This window comes from Ceratosolen solmsi, unplaced genomic scaffold (assembly GCF_000503995.2).
Source record: "Ceratosolen solmsi marchali unplaced genomic scaffold, CerSol_1.0 scaffold33, whole genome shotgun sequence".
In the NCBI taxonomy this organism is placed as follows: Eukaryota; Metazoa; Arthropoda; class Insecta; order Hymenoptera; family Agaonidae; genus Ceratosolen; species Ceratosolen solmsi.
Window position 1 is genome coordinate 1,995,832 of NW_011948438.1, and position 21,348 is coordinate 2,017,179.

A 21,348-nucleotide genomic window follows, 5' to 3' on the forward strand; every position below is an offset into this window, starting at 1 on the left:
GAAGGGGAAAGAGGCGGCGAACCAGCGGCTGACCAAGCGGCCTCCCTCGAGGCCCCGATTCATAAGGCCGAAGGCACACTTGGCCCGCGCCTTACTATCGAACGCCCCGTCAACATGTGTCAGCCGTCGCCACCTCCCCCGCTTCGCGCTACTTAGCCAAGCGTCCTCCCAGCCATCGAGAACGGCGCTCTTCTCCGCTGAGCCACAAGGCGAGAAACATGGAGGCTGGCACGGGAGAGAAGCGAATGGTCGTCGTTGTCGTCGTCGTCGTCGTCGTCGTTCTTGTCGTCGTCGTCGTCGTCGTCGTCGTCATATATATCGTTGTTGTCGTTGTCGTCGTCGTTGTCGTCGTCCTCGTCTTCCTCGTCGTCCTCGTCGTCCTCGTCGTCGTAGTCGTCGTCGTCGTCGTAGTCGTCGTCGTCGTCGTCGTCGTCCTCGTCGTCATCCCGCGTTAAATGAAAAGCCAACGCTCGCTCGTTGTCGGTAAGCGTGAGGGAGGCGAGGGAGTGACAGGGGAGAGTTGTTGGGTAGGTAGGGGGTGGGTGGGTACGGGTGGGAATGTTAGGTGGGGGCGGGTGGGCGAGGGGTGCGGTGGCGAGTAAGTACGGGGGCCCCGGTCGGCGGGCCCGCTCGAATACTCACGCGGCGATGCTCTTGGAGAGGGGCCATCGGTCCATGTTGGCCTGGTACTTCATGTTCTCGATCTGCTTCCTCAATGCGTCCTTGTCCATGTTGGCGAGTACACTGGGATCCATGGTTACAGCCGCACCCCCCGTGAGTCGACGCCGCCGTCGCCGTCGCCGTCGCCGCCGCCGCCGACGCCGCCGCCGGGAGCCACGAGCGCTTGCGCCTGAGAGAGGAGAAAATCAATAATTCGCGGCCTAGGCGGAGCGAGCGACCGACGACGTGCGCGATTAAAGGTGCGCGCGGGCGGCCGACGCCACAAGTGCCAGAGCCTCGGCACCGCGCACCTACGCGCGCCTACGTGCGCGGCTCTTTACGCCCTGGCCGCTTACGGACTCTCGGCCCGATCAGCGCCTCGGCCGCTGCCACCGCCGCCACCGCCGCTGTCGTCGACGCCGACGCCACCGCCGTCTTCGCGATCCACGACCCGCGGCTCGTGCTCAAGGTCCCGACGTCTCGGCCCCCCCCCCGCCTCCTATCGATGCTAAATACTTCGATCTGCAGAGGGCAGCTTCGGGCCCACCGACCACCAATCGACCCCCGACCGACCATCGACCGACCATCGACTGACCATCAACCCACCACCATCAACCCACCATAAACCCACCACCGACCCGCCACCGACCCACCACCGACTCACCACCGACCGACAACCGACCGTCGATTTTCTACTTACTCGCTTTGTCCGACAACCTCTCTATTGCTCGTAATCCTACAACTTTGAACTTTTCAGATTCGGACGTCGAGCGATAACGTCGCAATCCCGTGATACTACAACGACGATTCCGGCCTCGCGTAAATTGCAATCTGCCATCTTTCGCGCTTTTGCCACCGCATAATACCGCACAAACTTACACAAGCATACGTAATTCGATTCAAATCAAATTTTCCCAAAAAAAAAAAAAAAAAAAAAGAAAAACTATTCGTTAAAAACGGGTTAAATGTAAGAATAAGATGCTACGAAGCGTTATGTTTTAAAGTCGAAGCGTGAAAAGAAAAAATTCTTTACGATAAACTCGAAAGATTGACATTAATTTTTTCTTTCGTGAGATTACAGGATACGTTTTACGATGTAACCTTCGAAAATTCTTTAATAAATTGACTGACTCGTTGGCTAATTGAATCTTATAGTTTCCACTTTAATTTTTATAAAAGAAAAAAAAATCTGAGAAACGTGACGGAATTAAGAAACGGTATTGTTACAGCCTACGTTCGGCAAAAATGTAAACGCTTTGCGAATAAATTAAGGATGTCTGTAATAAATATTAGCAGTTGGTTGACAATGAGAAAAATTTTTGTGCACGTAAGAATGAAAATATATCGTTGCAAATAATTAAAAAATATTAAAAACAAAAAAAAACACACACACAAAAAATATGAGCGGACAAAGTGTATAATGAATGAAATATATGACAATTAATTTTTTTTATATGGGAAATGTATATTCAATACGTGCATTTGACCAAATATACAATTACCTGATATTAAGAATATTTAAGGGAAGGAAACGCCATAAGGTACGATGTAAAGTATAGCAATACTAGAATCGGTAATAAGGGATAATCGTGATTAATAAATAAGATAACTGTTATGAAGATTGTAAGATTTGAAAATATACAATGAAATGAAAAAGCTCTTAGGATAACAATTTAGATAAATAGATGTCGGTAATTCACTTCGTAAGTCGCTTCGTAGACGTAATTATAAGCTCAAAAACATTGAGAATTTAAGACTATAAATGTAGAAATGAAAATTGTTAATTATTAGTGAATGGTAAAAGACACTTTTAATGAAATTATAAGAAAAACAAAATAAATGCATTTGTTAAGGAAATAAATAAAATTTAGATCATTGAGAAAGTTAAAAATTGTTACAACTAAAAAGTTCTTATACAAGTGCAATGTCATAAATTATAAACGCATGATTTATTAATACAAATAAAATCAATTGAAAATAGTATAAAGTGTATTAGAAATTCTCACCTAGTCTAATCAATCAAAATACTGTTAGAGTTTGAATTATAATATTTGAAAATATTATAAAAACTTACATGTTCATTCATTAATTTGATTTTAATTTCAATTCAAGTACACATATAAATAGATTTTAAAATCTTGTGGAATTGAATGTCTTCAAGTTATATAAGCGTTTAAGGAAAATATAAACTGTGAAATCGAAAATGCAAATTCTAATTACCATTAAAATTATTTAAATAATATTGACGAAAACAATTTTATATTTCATTATATATGCACAAGAATTCATAAAAACCATAACAACGCCTCAACTTTCTAAGGATACGCACTTTATATATCTTCAATTATATTCGTTCTATCGCAAGATCATTGAAAATTGAAGTTAATTGCTCATTACAGCTTGAAGCGCCCCCCAATTATGAAAAAGTAACCCTCTATATAAAGATAAAAAATATTTTTAAAAATTCCTAAACTAATAACATACAAAGTGTTTGTCAAAATTCAAAAAATTATAATATATTGTGAAAAAGCCGAATAAATTCAGATATCTCCAATTGCATGGTAATCCGTTTATACATTTAATTATTAATTAAAATGAATAATGATCATATACATTTTATTTTATACAGAAATTCAAAAGATCTATAATAAACGTATCTACAGAAATCTATTTTAAGCAACTATTACAAAACTACAAATAATAAATCCAAAAATACAAATAACGAAAATATATTCAACGAAAAATATTTATTAACAATATTATATATATATATATATATATATATATATATATATATTATTGTGTTATTTATATTTTAATACTAAAAGATTAATTGAAACACTCTTCATTCATATAATGTAAAAAAAAAAAAAAAAAGGTTTAAACAACAATGAGTAAGTGAATTCAGTAAAGAATACGTTAAGCATTAATTTATCAATATTAAAAAACGTTTTTGTTACTTATTTTTAATAATTTTGAGATATTGTTATAGCACCCTTAAACATCATTTTCTTATCCTTGTTCTTCTTAATAAATCTTACATAATTTTATGTTTCAATTGTTACGTTCTATATTTATATTAATCCCTGTAACTTAATTACCTTCGCAATATCGGATATATTTTATATATATTCTATTTTATTTCACTTGTCATTTATTTAATTTTATTAATTACTTTCTATAAGTTAAAGTAATGCAATTTCTGAAATATTGCACAATTATTTATTAATTTGTATTTTCATAATTTTCAAAAACTAATTTCAATTATTCAAAATTCTCGTAAAATTCCTCTATTATCACAAATATCTTGAGCAAAGACTTTATTCAGTTTCAATTACTAATTGCTTTATATTTCGTTGTGCTCGCTCGCTTCGAAATCTATTTTTCTCTCATTTCAATAAAAATTTCTGTGATTTTAAATAAAACTTCCTTAGAACGTTCGATTGATTCATGCTTATCTACAAAAGCTTATACATAAAATATAGATAGATGCTCGCAACGTGATTCAAGGCCAAATTGAATAAAGGTAATAATAAAATTATGTCTTGTTATGAATGATTAAATGGTCAGAATTATAATTAAATGCATTTTTCTCAACATTGTTGAGTGTTATAGATTTTATAAATCGTTGTTAACTACTCGTCAATTTAAAAACTGTTAATAGAAAATTAATTCTAATTAAAAATCTAAAATTAAAAGTTAATTCTATTACATTAGTATAACGACAAATATTTAGATTCACGTTGATCTATTACGATAAAAGCATCATTAATAGACATAAATAATACAGTTTATAAAACAAAATAATATGTCTTTTAATTAATTATTATATTAAAACAAATAATTGTAAATAATTGTACAATTCTTGGAATCCGTTATACCTCATTTTTCAGCGTAATGTTTAAATATACGTAGATTATTATATTGGCTATTGAAACACACGCGTACATAAACACTTAATCATTTGTTAATAAAGAAATATTAATATGTAAAAATGTGAATTAATAAACCTCTTTTTAATTACGGCTCGTCGTAAGCCAAACTATTTTGAGACAAAAAATCCTTACAAATTTAATATTTGAAATATACATGTATACGCATATATTTAAAACGTATACAATATATCTAATTTAATAACACTTCACTGTTAGTTTGAAATACCTACGTATGTCAATATTTTCTTAAGAATTATTTAGAACCGATAATGTATTACAATTAAACTAGGTTATACCACATCATTTTATTTCTTATTTTATTTCTGAATAATAGAAATTTCTCAAACATTTTTAAAATATATTTTCTTTATATATATATATATATATATATATATATATATAGATGTTTAATACAATTTTAATTTAGCATACGATTTCTATTAAAATTCATCACTTGGTAACAGACAATTTCTTAACGCTGAAAATGAATTCTATACTTTTCTAAATTTTACACTTCTTTCTTTAGAATTATCATTGGATAATGACGAAAGAAAGAAAAATAAATCATAAAGTTAAGAAAAATAAACAGATCATTGATTATTCGCCATTATATAATATTATAGAAACAAATTATTCGATGCTCTACACAGTATCATAAAGATAATAAAATTACGTAAATCGAAAAATAATATAATGTACTCTGTAGAATAATGAAGAATATTAAAAACTTATTTTTTACTTAATCTTATTTGTATATAAAAAAATAATATTGAAAAATTTAATTAAATGAAAAATTACCAAATGTTTTATATGCATTCGATAAAAACTATAAAATAATGAGAGATTTTTTTTATTATTTGATCAGTTAATTTGAAAATTCTTAATATAGGTGAAAACAAATAGTAAAATAAATCATTAAATTGGTTTACATTTAAGCCATTGCATTATTATTATATCCCATAAACTACTACAACTACCCTTTTTTATTATATCCAAATATATATATATATATATATATATATATATATATAAGATATATTTAAAAAAATGTTGAATATTATTAACGCTAATTATAGATTAATATGTTTAAATATATAAGTAATTTATTCTAATAATAATATATTCAATCTGAAACTTTAAAAGAAAATTTTTAATCAAAATCTTTCTTATCTTCGTTCGTTATTTTTTAGTTTAGGTAATTATCACTAAAATTAATTTAAATTTCAGTTTATTATACATTGTTGTTATATAGTCAAAATCTACTTATAACGTAATATGTGCAAAATGCATATTTCTTTCTAGTCCTATAGAAAAATTGTATTGTTTATACATTTTTATGATTTCATGCTTTAATTTTTAAATCAGTTTATATTCTCTGTTTCTTAATATTATTTATAATTATAATTTCTCTAATATTTTTTATGCTTTTAACATATATATATATATATATATATATATATATATATATATATATGTTAAACACCACAATAACATTATAATTATTTTACCCTTACATTTTAACGTTAATTATTTATTCACTAAATATTTTAGTTCGATTACAATTTGTTTTATTGTTCTGTCGAATTTTTCATTTAATCCTGTATTTGGTATTTATTACGTCTGTTTTACTAAATCCTTTTAAATATCTTTTATTCTTGTTTAAGCATTACATATTTAATTTTTATCTATCATTCAATTATCTAAAAAACTATTCAAAAAATAAAAATATTGTCCAATTCCATTAGATTTACAATAAAACTATCCAAAATTGATACAGAAAAATTTATAAAAGAAGGTTCTTTCGTTATTCTGAGCATTAATTAATTAATTATCTAACATGATTTATATATTTTTTAGACTTTCTTCGATATGTATTAATTTTCTTGAATTTTTTTTTTCTATCTTCACGTTAATTAATTTCTTAATTATATTTTCATTTACAAATCTCAGATCATCATTCCTAAAATTTTGTATCTCCTAATTGACCTTCATTAATTCATTTTCATCTCAATTGCATTTCAATAAAAATATAATAATATATTTTTTTCCATAATTTATTTATTCTATCGTGTATCATAACCCATCCATTAGTTATTTTATTATAAATAGCAAACAAGCAATTTTGATTTTTTTAACTTCTTCGTATATATATATATATTTTTTTTTTATTTGTTTGTTTTTGTTTTTTGATTTAATATTATGTGTAATAATGAATATTTTAGATATCGAATTAAAAAAAATGAAATTTTCGTAGTTTATATATTGTTTGATAGTTTATAATTAATTTTCTTATTTTATATTAGAATGAAAAACAACTTGTTGAAAATTTAAATACTATTACTTATTGTGAAAAATAGACATATAGCAGAAAGAAGTATTGAAATAATTTTATAATGAAATTGCTATTATTCTATTATTGTTTGTTGCATTTAATGTAGGATATGATTAAGAGAAAAGGTTTTTTTTATTATTTTTTTTTTTTATTTTTTTCTTCAAATTTAGAAAGGAAGAAATCAATTAAAACTATCGTTTTCAATATATGAATACGGTTATTTTATCCTTAGAGCGTCATTATTGTATTAAAAATACATTTACATATAATATTGTAATAATAAATTGTTGTCTTATATAAAAGGTTCTTGAAATAATAAGTGACTGTTCAATTGAATGGAAAAGTCTATTGCCATAAATGTTTTTCGTGCATAGGAAATTTTTTTATTTACAACGTATCGTCTATTATTGTCTTGTGCGCGCATTTTATAAATTGTAAAATCTAGTACTTCTCTCTTTTTTTAAGCATTTTACATTTGATTGCAACTAAACCGCAATGGAATAAGCTGCAGCTTCCGGCTTCATGTCGTCCTCGATCTCGGTATGCGGTTTCAACTATCTTTCAGCCTTTTTTTTTCCCATTCGCGGTTCTTCTACCAGATTCCTTTTGTACTGGTGGTATTGTACAATTTCGTAGCAAACCAATCAATCCGCTTAAATAACAAGCTACATAACAACCGAGTAAAAGTAGCGTCGATTCTGATTGCATCGGAAAGGTACGTTTGCGTATAATGATGGAATTAACGTTGAAGACGTTTATTATAGCTTTTCTTATTAATTTATGAGCTTTCTTATGTTTTGGTTTTCTCTCTCTCTCTCTCTCTCTCTCTCTCTCTCTCTTCACACGTAAATTGACGATGTTAATTTATTTTCATAATTTTTCGTATAAAATTAATCTATAATGTATTACCTTACTTTTTATATGCGCGTAAAGGATGTTTTTTTTCTTCGACTTTAATCAACTTCGACGTTCATCCGCGGTTCATTCTATATTAAACTATTTGCATGAAATTACAAAAGCGATTCGAGTGCAATTAGAGGGCATCTAAAGTCGTTAAATTAAAATGAGATTAAAAACTTTTATTCTAATTTTTAATGAAATAGAAAAATAGCATTATTTAATTGTTGTAAGATTAGATTTGTACAATTGTACTTTAGAGAATGTAATTTAAAACTATGCTTGTACGCCGATCTAAATAATCTAAATAATATTTAAATCTTACTCGTAAATCTGAATGTAGCCAGTGTTCCAATTATTTCTTATGTTTTCAATATAACTTAAAGCATCAAACAATACAAAAGCCTATTGTCGAAACCGCTTTTATTTCGAGAAATATTATAAGAATTACCTTTCTGGAGACTGCTATTGCCGCACAAAGCCACGCAAATTGCCAATATCGTATGAAATATATCTTTGAACGCGTCTTTTTGGCAAATGTCCTTTTTAATACGTTTTCTCTGCAATTCGAGTGCAAGCGTACTGACACTACAGCTTACTTTCGTGCGAGTCAAAGTATCTCTGAGGCAACTTGACTCTTAGAAGGTTTCACAATTCGTTTACGGAAACCCTGCAGCGCTGGAAAATTGAATTAAGCTTGAGCCTACCTAACGATACCATAATTTTCTATACATCTATTACCATTAAAGCTTAGAGCTTCGTGATCGTGAAATTGAATTAGGTGGCCAGTATTTTAACATCTTAAATAAACTCTTCCTTACGCTCAATACGTAAATATTAATACGTGAAATTAATAATTATGCAACAGTCAATTATTATAAAATAAAAGAGCAACAGAAATTTCAAAAAAAAAAAAAACATTATACGGAATAGTACTAATTCTTTCAACGTTAAATTAAAATTTAATTAAAGATCAAATGCTTAGTTTTGGAAATTCACATAAAATTTTTAGCCTTTTCTTATTTTGTATATGATAAACGATAATGATAAATATGTGAGCATTGACATATAAATAGAGCATCGAAACCATAGGCATTACAAGGCTCTGCACTTTGAAAAAGCATTTAACAAACGCGTTTCCACGCATCCACGCAATTGATGGACATGCATAATTATGCGATTATGTATTAAATACATATTACAAATGTATATTTATATGTATGTATGTGTATACACACACACACACACACACACACACACACACACATATATATATATATATACACACATGTAGATACTAAATACAAAGTGTAAAGCATTGGAATCAGCGCACCTCGTCGCTGAAGGATAATCCATCGCAATGTCAAAAGCTATTCATTACTCGTAGTCATTACTTGTTTGACAAGAGCGCGCGGTTTAAACTTGTTCAAGGAAGTTAACAAAAAAAAAAATAGGCGAGTGGGGCTTTAATATTTTCTCCTCTCGTTTGTCGTACAAGTGCAGTCCATTAACGTGGCCAATGAACAAGAGCATCGTGATTACGAAATATGCTGTGATGTCTGAATATTCGCTAAAATTTATGCATTAAGAATATGGCAATTTTTACCATTAGATATAATTCGAAACACGATAATTAATAATGTAATTATAAGATGTATTTAATATATAGTTGTCGGGTATTTAAAATAATTATACGTTTATTAGCAGCTGGTAAGTAGGATTACATATTAAATGCGAATCAGCGCCTAAGCACCTGTGCATGTGTTTGTATATATATATATATATATATATACATATGCGTATGGATGCGCGCACATGTGCCGTTTGGATGCAAACTCAAGAGTATTTATAACCTACAATATAATATTCATTCCTTGCGCATGTACATTGTGATTATAAATCTTAAAGAACCGTATGTGATATTTAGTGACTTTTATATTCGTTTATGCGTAAAGAAAATGTGTGTACAAATTTAGTGCATATAATATTACTTAAGGTCTCGAATTAGCACTGAGAATATAAAATGGAAAAGAATCACAGATTAATCTTAAAAAACTTACCTTTAAATATAAATAATGAGAAGATTGAAAAATTACTTAAAGATTATGTAATTATAAACAATATCGATTTAAAAGAAAAGACAAATATTGACGAAAGCACGAAGAAATTTGCTTTTGTTAATATATGCAGTACCGATCAAAATTTACAAACGTGTAAGTTCTCTCCAGAAACATGCAATTAATAATTATATTAAAAGCTCTTTATTAATTTTATAAATAATTTAGGTTTTAGAGAATTGAACGATAAAGTCCTCGATGGATTTCAAATAAGCGTGGAATTAGCGAAAGAAAGTTTTTTGGAGCGATTAAAAAGAGAAAGAAATGAAGATCAATTGAGCAAGAATCATTCTATAGTGCAAAGTAATCAAACTTATGATGCTAAAACTGATTCTTTTAATGATATTCGCATTACTTCAAAAACTAAATATCAAAACTTTCCTGATTCCGATTTACCTTCAAATAAGTTTAAAATCAAAGAAAACAAAGGTAGATTGAAAAATTATGAAGAAATTGAAGATCGAAGCGATGACTCAAAAATACAAGAGATATCAAACAAAAGATCTTTTAAAAATTTAGAGCCAAAGAAAAGAAAGAGAAGTGTAATATCCAATGATTCAATCGACATTGATAATACATTAAGCGCTAGTACTAGCCAGAATGTAAATGTAAATGAATCCGATAAACAAAGAATAATGTCATTGACAAAAAAAAAACAGGCATTTAAAATGCAAAAGCAAGCAATACATAATAGTTTGAAATTTGTGGTAAATAAAATTTAATATTTTTAATACTGACATTACGAAATTAATTCTAAAGATATTAAAATATTTATAACTTTAATAATGCTTTAGGATAATAAAAATTCAAATAAAAAAATTATATTTAATGATAATTTAGAAATTCAAAATTCTGAGCAAAAAACTTTACATAAAAAAAGTACTCTTTTCAACAGTGATGACGAAGATCAAGAAAATTACGAATGGAATGAAGATGAGCTTGACGCCAAAGCCAATTTAAAATACAAAGTTAGTAATTCAGTTGTATTATTGCATTAATAAAAAATGGTTAATTTATTATTATTGATTTACTCTATATACTGAATTGTTATTTTAGTTACATAAATTACAAACACACATTGGCAATGATAAAAGATTTGTTCTTGATGAGCGTTTTATAGATGATGACGATGATAAAATTAATGAAATGAAAGGTGAAAATAAAGATAATCAAAGTGAATTGAATGATAAGGAATGGCAACGTGATAGTTTTGGAAATGTTTCGGGGCAATCGATTGAAACAACAGATCATCAGGATACAGCCAAAAAGTACATAATACTTTTGTTAAATAACGAATAAACAATTTTATTATTAAGTATCGGTGCATTATTATCGGTGCATTATATTATTTCAGAAAGATTCGAATGGTGAGGTATGATCCTACCGCAAGTAATCATCAAGATTATGAAATAATTACTGAAAAGTCAAAGTGTGACAAAACTGTTAAAAAGAAAGAAAAAATAAAAGACACTGAAATAAAAGCAGATATTCCTGTTCCAGTATCTAATGAAATATTCTATGATGTATCTCAGAATTTAATTACCAGCTTAAATAAAAATGAACAATTTAGTTTATTACAAACTTTTGGTCGTACTGTCCCAAATACTGGTATAATTTAATTTTATCTTTATTATTATTATAATATAAATTAATAATAAAATTTGTTTATTTTTATCAAGACAATAAGAACGAAATTAACAGCGAAGTGGAAGAAACCATAAAATTTAATTTTAATCATAATACTAAAAAAATGAAATATGATTCTTCTGACACTGAAGATGAGGAAGAAATAAGTGAAGAAAACAAAGGTACATTACCAAAATCAACAAAATCTCTTGAATTTAATGTACAAAATGATAGGCTATTTTTCTATGATAATGATCCTCGTTTTTCTGGTAAGTAAAGATATCTTAATAAGCTATTTATTTTTTGTTTCAAAAATACATTTTATTTTACATTTGTATTTTAGAAGCCAAAAATTTTTTTAAAAATCAATCAGCTCATAAAGAAGATGTATTTAAGAATACAAGACGTAAATTAAAAGAAATCGTACGTTCTAAAATTCGTAAAAATTTGAAAAAGTCTATTCCTTGGAATAGAAAAAAAATACGCAGAGCACAAAAAAGTAAATAAAAAAAATAATACAGTATATATTTTTTACATTTTTGTCAATAATTAACGTACAAACATGTTGCGGGTTTATGTTTCTTTTTTTGTATTACATATGCATACATATATTCATGCTTATAAGTGTAAAAAACATACGTGCATGTATAATCATACGTATTTTCTTATCACGTTGCAAATGTTTCAAAAATACATTTTTAGTGTATATAAGAGCCAAAAATGATAATGGCATGATGAAAAAATGAATTAAAATATATAAAAAAGCTAATTTAATAAAATATTAACTATATAATATTTGTATAATATAAAACGTTTATTTTGTAAATAAAATAGCATAAAATATTTTGTAATTATATATTTTTGTTATATAAAAATATTTATATTGTATTTATGAGTCCCTACGATATATTTTTTCCAAAAGTTTAAAGAATAAATCATGTGGAAGACCGCGTGAGATTTGTTGAATATGAGTGTTCATGAGATTGTAACTTTCTTCTTCATAAACAGAATACGTTAATTGTAATCCTAAATCATTATATAATTGCTTCACTTTTGCAACTTTCTCCAAGTCATCAACACCATAACACTCCTGCAAATATTTAAAAAAAAAATCAGTTAATAGAATTATTCCGATTAATAAAATTAATTTTTATACAAAATAAAAAAAAAAACATGCAGTAAATTCAGTATGAAAAAAGAAGATCGATAAACAACTTTCGATATATTATTTTAAATTTAAATTGTCTTATTTAATTAATAATATTATTTTGCGTTCAATTTCGTTAAAAGAGTTACAAGCGTAAATGCTAATATTATTTTCTCGACAAACCTCCAATATTTTTCTTTGTGCTGGACTAGCACGTTGCAAAGCAACAATAGTGAGCCAGGAGCATTTACCCTCTTGGATGTCCGTCCCTTGTTTGCCAGTTACCTGGGGATCACCGTAACAATCAAGATAATCGTCTTGCACTTGAAAGAAATGTCCCATTTCTAACAGAATGGTTTTAGCTTGTCTATGCATTTCTGGATCTTGTATTCCAGCCTTGTTTAACAACAGAAATCAATTGCTTAATGTCGAAACGTTAACAACATTGAATAAATGATTGTTTAGATATTTACGAAAAACATAGCGAGCTGAACTGGCATGACGAATGAATAATAAGCCGTTTTGTATTTGACAATTGAATTATATCGATCCATAGTGAAGAGAGTAAAATTTGGCTTTTTACCAAAATTTGTTGCCAATGAATCTAATGTCTGGCCCATTACCGTTTTCAGTGTATTCTGTAATTGAATGTAATTTAAATTAACAAAAATCTCAATACGATTGCAATATATATATATATATATATATATATATATATGTATATCGCAATAAACAATTGTATAATAACAATAAATTGAAAAATTGTTGTAACATATTAGCGATATATCGAAAGTCACTTTAATAATTTTAACTTAACGGTAGAGAAAATTGAATTTAATTCCATGCATTTATTATGGGAATATCGGACACAATTGGATTCAATTCTAAACATCTAATCAATGAATTGTTATCAAAGCTAATTGAGTACTCGGTCGGTTTTACTAACTAAGCATTCTTGTTTGATGACGAATTTTAAAATACAATTCAATAGAACGTTTGATTTTCAATTTTCACAAATGAACTATCTCAATGACTTGTTTTAATAATATTAATAAGAAGATGAAACTATTCGCACCTGCTGGAAAGTCTCAATAAGATCGAGGTAGCACGGTCTCCCTTTAAAGTGTAATCTTAGCAACTGGTAACTCGCTTGCTCCAATAAAATACCATCGTTTATGGCGGACATACCAATATTGTTCTGTAAATACCAGCAAGGCTGACCCCTTCGAGACGGTGCCCGATCCATGATATCGTCTAACACAAGGTAATACGCCTGGAACTGCAGACACGAATGTTTATTAATATAATATACGACTTTTGGACTGTCAAGAGGATATGAATTTATAAATAATGATATTAAAAATTGATCGGAATATTTACCATTTCGACGCACCATCCCAAAATTCTCGCTAATCTGATATTTTCCTCTGTTAATTGATCCGAAGGCGCGAGTTTTCTGTACGAATAGACTAGCGACAATGCTCGATTTTTCTTACCACTTGGAACATTGTATTGCAGTACCTAATGGAAAAAGTAAAGAAAAATACACATATTTACATAGAATAATGAATTATAATCAATCGAGACAATCCATCGCAGAGTAATTTATGGTAGGCATAAGAAAATCCTAGATTATTAACAAATCACTTGCGGTAATACTACATGCATACTTCATGAGATTAAAAATACTTTTTAATTTTTGAGAAGTAAATAAATTAAATTATTAAAAGGGCTGAAAATAAATATTTTTGGTGGTAAATTTTATGAACAATCAACGCCGCAATATGTGTCTCAATTTACTTGAATATAAATAGAAAACATGTTTATATAGCACATTCACTTCCCGTCCAATCAAGTATTGCGATGAAACTGAAAAATGCATATGCTCTTGGCTAAGAAAATTTTTAATGATAAATCAAGTTTCTAATATCGAAAGCTTAAAAATTCTAATATGTGAAAGAATTTTTCAAACTTTAAAGCTTTATTTTCGAGTAATAAGGGTGCGAAGGGGCATTATTTTCAATTTTTTTATATCCGTTATAACATAATTAATATAAAATATTGATAATATTTAAAGTATGAAAAAATCTCACGCTTTTGAACTAATCGCTAACATAGAAATTTGGTGCAAAAGTGAAAAAAAAAAATATATATATATATATATATATATATATATATATAAAGAAAGTCATACTTTGGCTAGCCATTTGGTTGCATCAGGAATGTCTAGGTGTCGTCCAGCATCCGTGAGATCCCGTACAACATCCGGCCAAAGTGCCATCATTTCACGACTCTCATCCCTTGTGGTGACCCAACTAGTTTGCGCCACCGAGTGTACGCTTCGGCCATTGGCCGCTCTGTTGAATAAGAAAAATGCATTATTAATAAAATTGCACTAACAGGCGTGGATCATCATTATAAAAATGTGAAAGTGTTATTTAGGGAGAGGAACTCGAAGATTTAGAAAGTGTGAATTCCAGCACATTGTCGATACATTGATTGTGTAGTTGCGCGGGCACTGATTAAAAAAAATTTAGATCATTATTACACCGCATCGATCCATTAATAAACAAATGCACGTATCATTGATCTTAACAATTAGACGCTAAAAGATATGCCGAATTTATTGCTATTGCTTGGAAATAATAACGACTTGTTTAACAAAAGCGTTTTTACTTTTTTTACCTTTAAATTTACTATAAAATGTAAAATTCAGAATTAATCATTACTAATTCTTTTTCTTCTTTTAATTGCTTTTATTTGCTAAAAATTGACTTTTTATCTTACAAGAGCTATTATAATACATAATTAGATGATACATAATATTAATTCAAATCTCTCTTAATAGTTGAGTTATTAAATTTTATTATCGCTTGCTGCTATCAAGTTAATCTTTACATAATGGCTTGTTAAATACAAAAATTTAAAAATGAATATTATTGTAAATGTTAAGTAAAATACTATAAAAAATAATTATTGAGGGCCAATAATTATAACTGGCAATAAGTATCGATATACAAATATATCCATTTAATAAAAAAAAAATAAATATATATATATATGCACGTACGTATCAATTATTGATAAAGGCGAAGGTACTGCACAGTCCATTTGGTAAATTAACGAAGATACAAATTGAAGCAACAAAACTAAAATTGACGCTCGCGTGCGGAACTATATAAATTGTCTAAACATTATAATGACAATAGAGAAGGTTGCGTCAACTATTTTAGTTCTTACAATGAATAGATAAACATTGAATTATTATAACTGTATACATTTGCTTATGATTTACTTTTCTTACTGTTATCTGCACTACTATTTCTATCTTTGGAAAACAGGTAGAATCTGTGCTGCGCATGCGAAGCTGAATTAATTTACATTAATTTAATGAGTATTCTTTTCCCTAGTAAACATAAATAAATACAATATAATATGTAGAAAAAATTCAACAAAATTCAATTATTTAAAATTAGTCCAAGTTATCGAGTCATTATCAGGCAGACATATTATAAAATATAACTATATTTTAGGATGAATATAAAAAAAAATTTCATATTCCAATATGATAATATAAAATAATGCTATTATTTATGTAAAGGACTATGTTTATCTATAGCTGGATTAATTATGTGTTTGTTTTTTTTTCCCCCAAAATGAAAATGAATAAATGTAACTTCATGGATAAATAATATAAAGAGTGTCGAATAAAATTTTCAATGATGTTTTAAATATGAAGTCCTATATATTTAAATTAAAATTAATATATACCAAGCTACGATGATTATTAATATAAAATGTATATGGTTAATGTATATGGCTAATTTACGCTTATATAATAAACCTCAACTATTTTATCCCTCAACTATACTAATATGTTGATTAATGGGATAGGCGAAAATAAGGATTTTAACTTTTTTTATTTTTTTTTTTTATTTTTTTTTTTTTTTTTTTTTTTTTTTTTAAATACGTGAATTATATTTATTAAGTTTTTGTATGTAACCTGTATAAGTATATCACGAACAAAGACTTTAACATAACTCTATTGTTCTTTGAAATACAAATTTATCATGTGAAAAAAAATTTTTTTTTATTATAATAATTATATTATTTTATTAAAAATGAAAATTGAGTAAATAGGCGTGCGCAACATTCAATTAATAATGATTAGTAAAATATTTTTTCTTCCACAACTATATAAGTAACACAACTACTGTTACATACAGATGCCATTATTTAATTAAATAAATAATGTAATGCACAGTCGAGATGTCGACTATATAACATACAGATAAATATCATTTATTATCATAAAGTGCATGATAATTTTGAAATAAAAACATAATAATTACTATTGTAATAACAAAATAATTACTATTGTACATTTTCGGCGTTACATTTAATTATTCTTAAATGAAATTTGAAGAAATATTTTGCCTAATATTAGATCTTGAATTCCAAATAGGCTTTGCATAAGAAAAATTTACAATCGTGTTATTTAAATCTTTCAGTAATATCAGTTTTTTTTATTAATTTAATTGTTCTCACAAATTACATAGAGATTATTTGAAATACGGGGACTGTGAATTTCAATTTAATCATTATATCTAATTTATAACACAGTTTCAAGCAGTAAACTAATTCATTTGTACCAATTATCGTATGAAACATTTTTACCACAACATTGAAAATTAAATTATCGTTCGTAAGACAAATGTAACAAAATTTTCACTAAATAGATACATGCGTCACAAGATACAGGAAGATCTGTATTTTTATCTCCATTAGTTGAACGTAAAATTTACGCTGAACAACTTGAGCATCGATGCCTTAAGTGGACAATACTTCGTTCTATTTATTGCAACGATAATCAGCAATAGAATCATATAATACGTAAAATTTCGATTAACCGTCGCACTCACTACATCATTCCTACTTAATATTTTTCGAAGCGCGTAATCACATGATGAACGAATGGGACTCCTCGCGGATAAAACATTGATATATGTTTGTGATCATATCACAAGCACTTTCTAATCATCGTTTCGGTCAGTTGCATTCACATGCCACGAGATAAATTTATATGCATGCGTATGCTCATCTATATGTGCGTCCGTAAAATCAAGCAGCATAGATATTAAAAATATATATATGTGTGTGTGTGTGTGCGCGTGTGTGCGCGGGCGCGTATGTGTCGAACATCTTCGATCAAAACGACATTAGATTTAAGTTTTTGAAATTTAAATCGATTTAATTCATCAATTTTTTTTTTTTTTTTTTTTTTTTTTTTTTTTAAATTAAAATTTATAATTTTAGACAAACTATTTGATATTATTATGCTTCATTATTCAAAATCAATAAATCTACTGTATTTATTTCAATTTTATTACGTACCCCCTAGGAATTTAATTTTTACAATCATTAAATGGCTTACAGTAGTAGTTAAAAGTAATTGTATTTGCGTTGTTACTATTTGAAAAAGACTGAGATAATTATGCATATTTATTAATATAATATGCGAATTAAAAATGTTTAACTAAATATCAGTATTAAATTAGTTAAAAATAGAAAGTTCGAGTAACGGTTATTAAGAATAATAAATTTGAATGCTCTGCATACACACGCGCGTACACACATTTTATTAATGCTTTATTTTAGTATAAGAACTAAAACAGATATTTATTAATGTATATTTATTTTAATTTGTTTATTCAAATTTGACAAATTGATAATGTTTATAGATAACTTCTTACAAACAGAGTAGATAAAAAAAAAAAAAAATACGAACTAAAATAGCACATCGAAATTAAAAATTGAATTGTTTTGTAAATGCAGCTATTTATCTGGTAATTATCGGATGAAAATCTAAAGTTAATTTTTATTAAGCCAAATAGATGTTGACTAATTTAATGATTCTGTTAGCTATGAAAAAAGTAACTATAAACAATCTTATATTATTTTTATTTTGTATAAGATATGTCATGATTGCTTATTAATAACTTCATTTTGTTAATTATATGTTTCTTGTTGATGTTATGATTATAGATTTTTCTATTTTTTTCCTTTCTCCAAGGCGTTTTATGAACATTTTAAATATTTAATATTACGAGCATAAAAGCAAATTTTTATGATAATCACGTTCATGATAATATAAGAATAAGTTTACAATAAAAAATAGATAAAACTTTAAAGTTTATATATATATATATATATATTTTAATTCAAAAAAAAAAAAAAAAAAAAAAAGAAAAGAAAAGAAAAAAAGAAAAAAAGAAAAAAAGTTTTGAATTCTTATCCAAATTCGACTAACAGAAAAATAAAAGAAAAAAATATTGTTTTATAACCAGTTGATCGATTATGGTACAGTTCTACGAAAAATCTCACTTCTCTTATTTTTGAAGATTATCTGAAAACGTAGTAACCACTTTCACACACAAAGGCAAATTAACATGTCATAAATAAACTTTAAAGGTAGTATTATCTTTGTTATAAAACAAAGTAAGAAATGACTCTAGAAATATGTATTTTATGCAATACAAATAAGTGTATAACATTACCAGACGTTTTAAAGCAGATAGTGGTTAACTCATTATTCGAACTTGAATGAACGCTTCGTACTTTCTACAATGTACAACTGTAAAAGTCGAAAATTTTTGAAATTTCTGTGTTAAAATTCTGAGTGGAATAACGCTTTGAAATACATTTTAGCAGTTAGTTCTCTTAATGGCGACCCTCAACTTTCTTTCCTCTCTTTAAAATTCCAGATACGTACGTGAGTTATTAATTATACATAATATATAATGAAATGGTCAAAGAAAATTGTATAATATTATGTTAAATTTTGTATAAAATTATTAAAATTATAAAAATCCAATTCCTATATATATATATATATATATATATTATCATTAAAGTATATTTTTGAATGTTTCCGTTAAATTAGAATAAGATATGCATAAGCTATTAGAATAGATTCAAATTTCAATAATCAATTATGTTATTATTAATTAATAAAAGTATTTTTATTATCTTATATAAAACGTAATTGTTGAAATGAAGGCAGATTTAAGGATGTGCGGTGGGACTCTTATGCATTATTAAATCGATACCGAAAAAATAATTTATTCAATTGCTTCACTCTACATTACATTATGCCTACGTTAATAACATATAGAAATCTTTTGTTTAATACTTTGTGTTAGTAAATGCCGAAGCGTAACGTAATAATAATCTATTGTATATATTTTTTCTCGGCAATCGTATAAAGATCTGTATAATAAAAATTAACTTTCTCCTTTATTTACACTTTCTATCATTAGGGAGTTTGAATATGACGCGCATAAAGATAAAACTTGAAAATAACGACTTCGTTAAGCGAAATAAAACATACTTGTGCAATTAATCGAATCATCTTCCAACGTGTATTATCATTAATTAAATGGAACAAAGAAGGCAATGGATTTTGTTTGTCTATTTATCTTTTTATGCTACGCTAAGGTTGCGTCGTCAATAATAAAATGCCAATGTAAACATAAAATAAGAAACATGTATGAGACAAAGAAAGAAAGAAAAATGGAAGGAAGAAAGGAAGGAATAATGGAAGGAATAATGAAAGGAATAGGAGAGGGAAAAAAAACAAAAGGTACGATTAATACGGAGATAGAAATTAAAATAACGATTGACGATGAAGATTTGACAATAGCGTGACTAAATAATGAAAGTCACATGAAAATATAAATATGCGGACGACCGATGATAGAACATAAAAAAAAAAAAGAAAAAAACTCTAGTCGGTCCATCGCGCGACGAACTTTTTGCTTACCGCTGGGATAATCCGCTACACGAAAATCAATAACAACGAGGATCAGAGAGAGAGAGAGAGAGAGAGAGAGAGAGAGAGAGAGATACGATGCTCCCGAATGGGGGCCGATAATATAATAAACAGCGAGATAATACTAAGAGAATATAGGCAGCCTTACGGAAGTGGTCTCTGAAGATGATCATAGACGGCGACGGGAGTAGTCTCGACGACGTGGGAGAAGGTGCGCCGGGTCGGCTCGAGGCTCCGCGCCTGGAGCGTCCTTAGCAATGACGAGCAGCACCTTCGCGCGCTGGAGGTCATGATCCTGGCCGTAGGTCGGCCTACGCAGCAGCGATCACGTACGCAAGCCCCTATCGGCGCTTCACTTTTAACCTCTCTTTCTCCCTCGGAGCGACGGGGCTTACGCCTTGACCACTTCTCCCCAAGGCTCACCACGACCAACTCCCTGGCTGCTCGACACTCGCACGCTTACGTGCCTCCGCGGATGCGCTACCCCTTTCGTAAACTGAGACTCGAGAGCCGCCGGACCAGTCTTGCCTTATAACTCGGACGAGCGATTCACGGCCGAAGCTGCCACCGAGGCCGCGCTCTCTTCCATGTCGCGTCCAAGTCCTACCGAGTGGCGCTCATCCTCGGCGGCTCGTTAATAAAGCTCCTGTATCACGATACGCCTCTCGTTCCGTGTTGATAAATGCACGATTTTATTTTTGTAAGTGGCAGCCATCGGCAATCTTTGTTATTATTATTGCGCTCCTTTGCTTTACGCGCTTAGTTTCTAATTTTATCACATAGATGGGGCTTTGTCTGAGCTG

The 21,348-nt window shown here is 29.2% G+C and overlaps 3 protein-coding genes across 3 annotated transcripts in view; 1 reads left to right on the forward strand and 2 right to left on the reverse strand.

Moving 5' to 3' along the window:
• The window catches only part of Ggamma30A (guanine nucleotide-binding protein subunit gamma-e), a 33,127-nt gene extending 24,690 nt beyond the window's left edge, over positions 1–8,437 (reverse strand). The window contains exons 1-2 of the mRNA XM_011503493.1: positions 8,276–8,437; positions 643–850 (exon numbers count right to left, since the gene is read on the reverse strand). Of these exons, the coding sequence (XP_011501795.1) occupies positions 643–755 (113 nt within the window). The 5' untranslated portion in view covers positions 756–850; positions 8,276–8,437. The remainder of the gene's footprint in view (positions 1–642; positions 851–8,275) is intronic.
• Positions 8,438–9,693: 1,256 nt separating this feature from the next.
• Positions 9,694–12,074, forward strand: LOC105365400 (probable RNA-binding protein CG14230). Its single transcript, XM_011503543.1, has 8 exons — positions 9,694–10,037; positions 10,110–10,275; positions 10,375–10,648; positions 10,736–10,909; positions 10,998–11,209; positions 11,296–11,549; positions 11,621–11,836; positions 11,911–12,074. Exons 1-8 carry the CDS (start codon positions 9,848–9,850, stop codon positions 12,072–12,074), a joined length of 1,650 nt encoding a protein of 549 aa, XP_011501845.1. The 5' UTR covers positions 9,694–9,847.
• A 381-nt stretch (positions 12,075–12,455) lies between these two features.
• LOC105365356 (Farnesyl pyrophosphate synthase) lies at positions 12,456–21,303 on the reverse strand. Its single transcript, XM_011503494.1, has 7 exons — positions 20,694–21,303; positions 14,909–15,071; positions 14,095–14,235; positions 13,790–13,993; positions 13,188–13,352; positions 12,898–13,110; positions 12,456–12,657 (listed from the first exon to the last, which is right to left on the reverse strand). Exons 1-7 carry the CDS (start codon positions 20,834–20,836, stop codon positions 12,457–12,459), a joined length of 1,230 nt encoding a protein of 409 aa, XP_011501796.1. The 5' UTR covers positions 20,837–21,303; the 3' UTR covers position 12,456.
• Positions 21,304–21,348: the final 45 nt, after the last annotated feature.